The 10,441-nt window shown below is 45.8% G+C and overlaps 2 protein-coding genes and 1 long non-coding RNA gene across 3 annotated transcripts; all 3 read left to right on the forward strand.

Moving 5' to 3' along the window:
• Positions 1-1,399: 1,399 nt before the first annotated feature.
• Positions 1,400-5,512, forward strand: LOC109768918 (F-box protein SKIP16). Its single transcript, XM_040387842.3, has 5 exons — positions 1,400-1,750; positions 3,688-4,398; positions 4,617-4,829; positions 4,925-5,031; positions 5,217-5,512. Exons 1-5 carry the CDS (start codon positions 1,514-1,516, stop codon positions 5,293-5,295), a joined length of 1,347 nt encoding a protein of 448 aa, XP_040243776.2. The 5' UTR covers positions 1,400-1,513; the 3' UTR covers positions 5,296-5,512.
• A 90-nt stretch (positions 5,513-5,602) lies between these two features.
• LOC141021194 (uncharacterized) lies at positions 5,603-5,987 on the forward strand. Its single transcript, XR_012181349.1, has 2 exons — positions 5,603-5,736; positions 5,840-5,987. It is a non-coding gene; the product is annotated as an uncharacterized lncRNA (long non-coding RNA).
• A 2,082-nt stretch (positions 5,988-8,069) lies between these two features.
• On the forward strand, positions 8,070-9,037 carry LOC109768919 (protein MIZU-KUSSEI 1). The gene has a single exon (XM_020327652.4). The coding sequence runs from the start codon at positions 8,152-8,154 to the stop codon at positions 8,872-8,874; it is 723 nt and encodes a 240-aa protein (XP_020183241.1). The 5' UTR covers positions 8,070-8,151; the 3' UTR covers positions 8,875-9,037.
• The last annotated feature ends 1,404 nt before the right edge of the window (positions 9,038-10,441 follow it).

Here is a 10,441-nt window from a genome sequence, read left to right on the forward strand (position 1 = left end):
TGTTTCACTTCCTTTGATCCTACGAAGAGAGTACTTGCTCTAAATGATGTGCCGCTGCAAGAGCCGCCTATATTAATTAACCATGCTCTAAAAAGGTGGACCAGCTTTGGCTATAGTAGTACTGTACTAGATTAGTAGGTGACCTTGCGCTTGGCTCTTCTCCTCTTCCGGAAGTCGAACAATAATGATGATACTACAGTAGTACTTCTGGCAATCTGACACCAAATGAACTGCTGCACGTCCAGCGCTTGTAAGCAAAAGTTTCTCCTCGTGCTGCGAGCCACCGCACACGCGTTGGCGAGGGAGAAGGCGTAGTAAGCAAGCTTTTCGTCGTTCTGCGAGTTGATGGGACACATCAAAGTTACGTATTTATTAGTACTCTCTTCAAAAAGGGCCGACCATGTCCATGGCTACCATCCCGTGCTCTCTCATTGAGTACGTGCACTATTCACGTGCCATTGAGGAGAAAAAATATTGCGTAGTACTAGGTGCCATCGAAGTGCATGACTCACTTACGCACTGCATATCTCCATTCTTGCATGACACGCCACCTTGATGCTAGATGTCCTGCGTGTCATGGAGGCATATAGTATGATTTTTAAAATGGAGGCATATAGATGTCCCGCGTGTCGGCAAAAGGATGAACAAAGCTCATATCTTAAACGAAAGAGTGGAAGAATATAGATTTCCGACGACCGAGAAGGAGCAACAAACCTCGGGGTGGAGCGTCTGCACTCATAACATTTTATATTATTCAGCGACAACCAAATCTCTCCACGTTCCTATACTATTCTATAGTATGAGAATAACTTTGAACAACCATTGATTCACTCTATCCAATGGTCATAGTTGGAAAATCCAAACAAAACCAAGCATTGGATCAACTCTTTTAGCACTTAGATTGTTGCCGCCTGCCCACCTAGCCCACCTATATATCCGCTCACGTGTGATGACCACAGAAGCTATCCACTCAGATTGTATGTTAAAAAAAATAAAGGTCGATAACTAATGCGGCACCTCGGGCCAACGCGGCCAGATCGCATTTTGCACGAGAAATTACACATCATGTTTCGTTGACATGTGGTCCCGTTCCAACATGTCAGTGAGACGACGGCGAGTCCTTTTATACAATTTCCGAAAGGACGTGTAGGCCGGGGCGCCTCTTCGTGTACCGTGGCAAACTGACAACCGTCCACCGACTCTTCGGCTTCCCCTCTCGATTTAGAACTGCTGTCGCACGCTCTTCCTCCCTCCTCCATTTGCTTTCACCTTTGCTTCCGTCCCATAATATAAGAGCGTTTTTTACATTAAATATCATTTGGCCGAAATTCCATACATTCAAAACCCATTTTTTTAGAGATATTCTAAACCCATTGCCCCAATAACAACCTGCTGCTTTCACCACTTTATTTCTCTCCTCGTTCAGCAGTCAGCATCTCCGTGTCTCCCTCCCTCCCTCCCTCTCCACCGCCCCCCTAGTCTGACACCGCCAAAATCCCACCGCGCCACGCTGATGGCTTCGCCGCCGACGGGACCCGCGGCGCCGGCGGGCTTGGAGAGCATGGAGGGGCTCGCCCTCGACATCATCATCGCCAAGGCCGGCGCGCGCCCCGCGGCCGCGCTCGCCTGCGCCAGCACGCACCTGCGCGCCGCCGTGGCCGAGGACGCCGTCTGGCGCAGCTTCTGCGCCCGAGACCTCGGCCTCGACGCGCCCCTCGACCCCGAGGACCGCCCGCTCCCCTCCTTCAAGGTCTGGTGCCGCCTTGATCTCCTCCTTCCTTTCCCGTAACTAACCCTTGCCCAAACACAAGAATTAAGAAGCAGTCGATATACGATCTGCCTCTTCGTGATGGAGTTCGTGGCGTGTGGAACTTTGGATGCTTTTCTTACTTGTACTGTTACTGTTGTGAATTCTTTGGTGCGGGTTGTCAGCTTGGCAATGGCGGACCTAGCAGAAGGTTTGGGTGAGGGCGGTCCTACTGTGAATTCAAAGAACTACCGTGTTTTCATTGCAAACGTAAAATAACTTACGGAGTTGCAAATTAGGATTAGAAGTGGGGGCCTTTACCCCTGCTCAGTCCTTCTTGGTGTCTGTATTCTGATCAATGTCTCATTCTTGAATTTCCTGATCTTAGCCCATTAGTTATGACCATCACCAAACAGATGATAAATCAGAAACACATAGTACCAAGCAATTACCTGTGATTTTGTAGATAATTAAGGTTAGGTGTGTCAAAAGTAGAGTGAGGTGTCTCTGTAGAACTAGTTTTTATCATCTCACTGTTTACATAGATAGGACCCTGACTAACTAGTACAAAGGTAAGGGAAATTTTCTAAAATTGGTAGTACTTCTCACTTATATATATATATATATATATATATATATATATATATATATATATATATATATATATATATATATATACTTCTAATATCCTTGTCCTTGTGTGGATGAAGTTAACATTTCATAGTCCTAATGTCTGTCAAAAGAGTTTGACCTGTAATGACTCCCCGCCATGATTTTTTGTTTTCTTTTCAGTGTGTCTTTTGTCGCGTTAGCTTGCTGTCATTATTTTTCGGTTTAACTTGTCCCAAATGGGATGGAGATTGATTATTGATGTTTAATTTGTGGTATTACTATCAGAGACTTGTACAGTTCTGCTCATGGACTGCATTTCTCAGGTAGAACATTTCCTCTGCATGTAAGCATGTAAAGTTTTACGTGCCACTGAAGAAAAATGCTGGTATTTGTTTCTATGATAAGTAGTGCCTATTTAATAGGTTGCTCCACCAAGGAATACGATGCCATCGAATGATCCCAATAGTGAATTGTCTGAAACCTAAACTTTCAACTTTTACATGTCGTCTTTGGTTGTTATGACGTTACTTCAAATTGCATCCACTTGCTGCTGGCCTTCAGGGCCGTATGTGAGAAACGAGAGTCCCGTTGGGATATCTGAGATTAGGCCTCGTGTAAAAGAAAATCAACTATGAAAACTTGAACACTATTTTATTATTCATACTGGTAGTATAATATTTTAGAATTGCATATTTTAAAAAACAAGTTTTAAAGCACCAACTACTAATCTATGTTTTAGCGGAACTGTGACATCCTTTTGGCTTTTCCTTGTTGTAAAATCTTCAAAACTAATTTATGTTGCTGGAGCTATAGCACAGTTAGTATCATCACCATGAACCCAGTCATTATTACTTTATTAGCATCGATAATTTGGTTTTCGAAAGAAACTTTTCAAAAGGTTTGCTGTCGATCTATCACAGTCCAGGGTCTGGAGTGTGTCGCTAGTCATTTGCTGTATATCTGCCCTTTGGCTGTGAAATACAATTATGACCTTTTGAGCTATTCTCTAATGTTGACAAATTGCACCCTATTTGGTCTACTTCCTACTAACTGCAAAAACTAAGAGTTAGGGGAACATGAATTATATGTAGTACAACACTCCTTATTCTGTTAATCATTTTTTTCCTAGAGAACGGTTCTGTTATTGATTGTGCTCGCTGTTGTTCACTTATAGACGTCCAAATTCGTTCGTTGTTTGTAAATATTCTTTTCGGTGGAATTATTATTTACGATGTCACTTCATCTGATTTTGGCGATTGACTGCATATCTACTTCGCTTCAAATTAATTGGTTTTATCCATGATAACAAACTGTAATCAATTTTTCAGGATGCATATAAAGTTTGGTCAGAGTCTTTTGGTATGTATCCATTACCCCTGGTAAAGAGAGTGAAACTTTTTTGGAGCTCATTAAAAGGATGGATTTCTGAAAACTTTCCTGAAGCACTCAGAACTTTGAGTAAAGGTGCTTCTGAAGCTCAGATAAGATCAGCAGAAGATGATCTTGGTTTCAAGCTTCCTATGCCCACAAAGCTATTGTACCGCTTTTGCAATGGTCAACTGCCTTTCAGTAAAAACGAGGATATACGCATGGCTCCTCTTGGCATAATAGGAGGCTATGTGTTTTATAATTACAATGTGAATGTGCACTTGTCATCTCTTGAGCAAATGGTCGAAGAGACAAAAGAATTTAATCTCCACTTGGAGGAGCAAGGTCTTCCCATTGGGCCCAACCTTGCATTAGTGGCAAGTTCATGGTATCATCCTAAAACGTTTCTTCTCAATTGTTCAAGTGGTGATCTTTACGTTGGCACTGCCAACTTATCAGCTGGAGAAATGATGCCATGCGTGCCAGAATCATTGATAAAGCCAACGAATAGTGATATGCCCCAAGATGGATTACTTTTGTGGTTGGAAGAGCACCTTAGGCGCTTACAGAATGGCATGATCAAGATCCGCCCGCTTAGTACGTCGAGGTATATCTGCTTATATCCAGAAGCATCCCCATTGTGTTCGTCAGCAGTGACAAATGGTGTAAAGGTGATAAATCGTGACTTCCTAAATATGGCATTATCATTTTATTAAGCTTGAAGTCTAAATGGCATATCTTGTTTCCAACACTTGGTTGACTGTTCTTATTCATCACTTGCAACATTTCATCCCACTTGATTGCTTCCGTGAGCGATTTTTCATGACATGCAGTAGACATTCTATATGGTCTCATTGGAGCATTGGGCTGACATTTCTGATGGTTATAGGTACGTGCATCTGCTGTCTTTGTGCCAGAACATCCTCGTCGGGGGCATTTGGGCACACATCTGTACAGCTATTCCATCCGCCTGTCAGTTCCTGAGGCATGCATGCTAGGTGGGGTTTACTTTTCTTCCTGCCAGCTTCACTCACGCCACTGGATCATCCGATGTAAAGACACGGTTGTTTCGGATATGCATGGGGAAGGTGTTATTGGGGAGGTATGCTGGAATAAAAAAGGAAAAGTAATTTCCGCATCTTAAATTCTCATGGAGAAAAGTTAATCTGGGTATTTATTTGGCTTTGTGTTTTGCAGCACCCTTTACTTTTACCAGGGCAGGACGAGTTTGTCTATGAGAGCTGCACGCCGCTGAATGGCAGTAGTGGATCTGTGGAGGGCTCTTTTACATTTGTGCCTGGGAGGTATGACCTAATTCACAAGAGAAGTTTCAATCGAGAAAATGAAGTCATTTTATCAGGCATTTGTAGCCAAAAAACTTGCGTTTGTTAAGGATTGGCAAGTGTTTGTGTGCCAACCAACCGAAACACCTTGTGTTTTTTTTTCATTCTGTTGATGCGTGATCTGACTGTTTTATCCTTTGCTTAAGGTTGACCCAGCCAGAAGGAAAACCATTCGACGTCACGGTGGCTCCGTTCCCTCTGGAAGTACCCGACTACATCTTCTGAGCATAGTATGTGCACCTAATAACAGTGTAGTATCTTGGTAGAAACACCGAACATATCTCTAGTACTCTGTCTGCTGTAGCAAAGTTGCTCTGCCTGGAGTTGATCTTGTCGATGTAATGTTAACTAAAGGACGCAAATGGTTGTCGTGCGCCGACCTTCTTCCGGTTCCTGGCTGTGGCCCTAAAGGAATCTGTAGCAGGTGGAGCTTGTTTGTTCATATGTGATGTGAGGTCGTGCCTTCCCTTGTTGAGGCGAAACATAAGAGGGGATTGTTCCAAGGAACTCCTCTTTTGTCAGTGAAAACAGCAGGGTAGAGAATGACAGCCGTTACCACGGGTGAGTCGCTGCAAGAAATGGTTCTTTGGCTGTCATGTCCGGGTTTGCGTGGTTTAAACACTGTTGCGATCGACGCGCTGCTGTTCGTGACTGCTGTTTCAGCAGGTCATCCGTAATCCTACACTGACGAAAGTTTGTGATGTTTCCCTATGGTTCATCACCACTGCACTGTAATGCAAAGTTGATCTTTATCCCTTGTTATATGCAGTGTGAGTGGTCCATCGGATAGACGTGCGTGCTTCACTGCACCTGACAGCAACATAAGCAGATAGAAAGAGGACGGCTGTCACATCAGTATAATAGCTGTGTATTGTCTTTCTATATTTTATTTATGTTAATCTACAATCTTCCTATAACCAGGATGCCTTCCAAAGAACTACAGAATCAGGTTTTGATGCAACATAAGTATCAGTAGAATATTGTTTCAAGTATCAAAGTACAAACGGCTGTACATACATTAGCTTCTCAAATACCACTTGGAATAGATTTCAGGTACTTCTTCTGAATAACATGCCAAGGAAATTTGATCTGAAATCATTCCCTAGCTGCCTTATCATTAAATCAGATCCCAGTTGCCATACATTCTTTCCTTGGTGATATTTCTTTCTCCCTTCCTCTTGTTACAGCACTCTTCCCTTCAGTTGTCGAGAAAATCTCCACAGCAGGCTCATAGATGATCCTCATTCCTTAGATGCAATTGCATTGCAAGAATCACAATGTGAAAACCGCGAAGAGAGCACGAAGCATGATTTCCAACTTATCTCAGCAACTAAGCACCGAGTATGTACAAGAAATTGTGACTAGAACCAGAACCTCATTTTTCTTTCTTTCCCTTGGCCATTACTAGAACCAGAACCAGGTATGCCGCGTGAAGAGCCAAGCACTCTGAGCCATCTAATCTGCATACAGTAACCAAGTTAGAATGTGAGATCAACATCATGAAAGCAACTCCTAGCAATTTTTTTTTTTGTAGAACCAGTAATTTCATAGGACGAAGTAATGAATGATGGTTCTTGCAAGCACAAAAGAGGGATGTGCTAGTGAACCAACTCAAAAGACACAACTAAAATTCATTGATTCTACTGCCACATTGGCATTTGAACTGGGAAACTGGTGCGAACCCAGACCCAGGCATTTGAAGTGGGAAACTGGTGCGCACCCAGGATCAACTTTCTGTTGAAGGAAAAGAAGGTGCACTTTGTTGATATGAGCAGTTTATCATCCCTATTAAGCAGAGATGTCAAAGAACATCAGATAATAAGTATTTTATTTTTTTTGCAGGGTAAAACATCAGATTTTTTTTTGCAGGATAAAACATCAGATAATTCACATGAAAAGTAATCCCAAGGTAATAATCCAATGTGCAAATTCAGAAAAATCTACCAGTTGAAAACATTTCTGCGGCTGAGAATTCAGAAAAGGAGGCTGGACAGCTCTAGACCAGTCTAGCTCTGCCTCTAGCTGCACTGCACCATGGATCAAGATGGCAGAGATAACTGAAGTTGCTAGGACAGTCCTCCAATAACCATGACAGGGCGCCAGTGCAGTGCGCATGCATGTGAGCGTGAGCTGCTTGCTCCGGCCCGGCAGTTACTACGTTCGTGGTACAGAGTTGAAGGCCTCCGACGGATCAACTCGGCGCACCATCTGCAACTGCAATGCAAACCTTTGGAGAAAATTAAAATTTTGCGCATGCACGTTTCTGGGCATTCATTCATTCATCGATTGGGCACTTTTTTTTGCCTCCGGCCGGTCTCCACTCAACATGCACGCATATGACCCAGCTGTAAAGCGCGCCAACCCAATCTAGCTTGGTAAACCGAAACATTCAACATTTCTCCAAGTACAAAGGAGGAGCTAGCGCGGCAAAATTTAATTAAACATCACGGCGATCACTTTACGTACCACGTGATGTGCATGTGCTGCACCCCCATGCATCGGCGGTGGTGCCAGAGCTAAAACCCTGTCGTGCCGTGTCAGCTTCAAAACGTAAGAGCAGTGAATACATCAGGACGTATATATATGGTGCAACTACATTTTGTTTCACGAGAAAAAAACATTAGTACAATTTCGTCAAATATTAGCATTACTGAATACTGACAGAAAATTCTCAAGTTCAACTTAGAAACAGTTCCAAGCTTCTTTCAGCAACAGTAGTACACTGTTAATTAAGACTTGTTCTAGATGGAGATCGATCATATATACACATGCATGCATGTATACAATGCTCAGGTATCCCTTGGATCAAGATGAAAGATTGGTCCAAAGAGACCGGGACCATGCATCTTCAAATTTCTCTTGAAAGGGACTAGCTAGGATAATTTTGCCATGTATTGAGCATCTGGATACGATCAAACTCCAAAACACATAATCAAAATCAAACGACCCCCCAACCTCTACTTCCACCCCCTTAAATAACGACGTAGCACCCTCAACTCCCTTCTCCTTAATTGTGCTCGGCTCGATCCAATGCACCGACTCGCCACTCCAGCCGAATCATCCGTCCACTCGGCCTCGTAAATGCCTTCGCTCATCGACGGCCCGGCGTCGCTGCGGTCGCTGCTCCGGCCGGTCACCGACGAGCGCCGGACCAGTAAGCACGGCGGCAGCACCGGCGGCGCCGTCGTGGGGCTCTTCAAGATGTTCAGGCTGGTGCCCATGCTCACCACCAGCACCGGCTGCAAGATGGCCGCGCTGCTCGGGCGGCACAGCGGCAGGGCCCTCCTCGCGGACCACGCGCCGGCGGTGACGCTCTTCGGGCACCGCCGCGGCCGGCTGAGCCTGGCCATCCACGAGGACACGCGGGCGCCGCCGGCGTTCCTCATCGAGCTGCCCATGCTGGCGGCCGCGCTGCACCGGGAGATGGCCACGGGCACCGTGAGGCTGGCGCTGGAGAGCGACACCCGCAGCGCGCGCCGGCGGCTGCTGGAGGAGTACGTGTGGGCCGTCTACTGCAACGGCCGCAAGGCCGGCTACGCCATCCGCCGCAAGGACCCGTCCGACGACGAGCGGCACGTGCTGCGCCTGCTGCGCGGCGTCTCCATGGGCGCCGGGGTGCTGCCGCCGCCGCCCGCCGACGGCTCCCACGGCCCCGACGGCGAGCTCACCTACATGCGCGCCCGCGTCGAGCGCGTCGTCGGGTCCAAGGACTCCGAGGCCTTCTACATGATCAACCCGGACGACGACAACCGGGGTGGCGATGGCGCCGCGGAGCTCAGCATTTTCCTAGTGAGGAAGAAGTAAAGAAAACAACTACGGAGTAGTTACATTTAAGTAGCACACATACTACTACGAATACTGTTTATAGTAATAATTTTGTGTGAAGAGAAAGATGAATAATGGAACACTTCTGCCCTTTTTTCAGCCGACAAAGGGATTGCGCCAAGGGTGTCCCATGTCCCCCTTTCTATTCCTTATTTGCGCAGACAGTTTCACTTCGTTAATGAACAATTTTGGTGGCCCTCATATTGATCGTGGGAGTATACGCTCACCGTGGGTTAACCACCTATTGTTCGCGGACGACAGTCTCATCTTTTTTGGCGCTAATCTTGATAGCGCGCGAAGGTTGAATGAGATCCTCCGGATCTATGGTCAGTGCTTCGGGCAAGCAGTGAACAAAGCCAAAAGCTCAATCTATTTCAGCCCGAATGCACAACACCCTGTTCGTGAAATAGTAAAGCAAGAACTGGGAATTCTTTCTGAAGCTTTCACGGAAAGATATTTGGCTCTACCAACTGCGGTAGGACGTATAACCAGCGGCTCCTTCGACCACATTGGAGAAAGAAGGCGCGCCAGTATGCAAGGCTGGTCAAAGCGCTTCCTTGCATGTGCGGGACGAGAGGTATTGCTGAAGTCAGTTATTTAAGCCATCCCTACCTTCAGTATGTCTTGCTTCTTATTGACGAAAAAAGTTTGCAAACAACTCACATCCTCAATGACAAAATATTGGTGGAGCAGCTCTGTTGATAGGCGGTCCTTGCACTGTCTGTCATGGGAGAATTTGTCAACACCAAAGGTTCAAGGGGGCATGGGGTTCAGAGAGTTCGAAAAGTTTAATCTGGCGCTTCTTGGGAAGCACGGCTGGCGACTCATAACTCACCCTAATTCCCTTTGCTCTCGAGTCCTCAAAGGGAAATATTTCCTGGACTGTGATTTTATGCAGGCCAAAGCTCCATCCACCTCGTCAGCAACCTGGAAAGCAATCATTGCGGGGAGAAAGTCTTTGCAAACGGGATTGATCAAACGAGTTGGCAACGGAGAATCAATCTCCATCTGGAACGATTCTTGGATCCCCACCACTTCCACCCTCAAGCCCATGGGGAGGATAGGGAACGACCCGCTTCAGCGGGTCTCTGAGCTAATTGATGACAGTACTGGGACCTGGGATATTGAAACAGTACGGCGGAATTTTCTTGCACCTGATGCGGAGGCCATACTCAACATTCCTATTCGACGCAATGGTGGAGAGGATTTCCTGGAGTGGGCCTTTGAAAGATCCAGAGAGTACACTGTAAAATCATCCTATCGTGCTCTTGTGACTCAGAACGAGCGTCGAGCTCTAGAGGAAGGGACGGTAGTGGGAACCTCATCTTCGCAAAAACAGTTGTGGACTACTCTATGAAAACTCAAAGTGACCCCAAGAGTTCAGGTATTCATGTGGCGAGTTCTCAGAGGGATACTTCCTGATTACGCCAACATGCAATATCGTCATATTCTCACCAACTCTCTGCGCGATTTGTGCAAGGCAATGGATGAAGACCTCATGCACGCACTTGTCCATTGCACACATGCACAAGCCTTTTGGGCTGCA

This window comes from Aegilops tauschii, chromosome 4 (assembly GCF_002575655.3).
Source record: "Aegilops tauschii subsp. strangulata cultivar AL8/78 chromosome 4, Aet v6.0, whole genome shotgun sequence".
Classification (NCBI taxonomy): Eukaryota; Viridiplantae; Streptophyta; class Magnoliopsida; order Poales; family Poaceae; genus Aegilops; species Aegilops tauschii.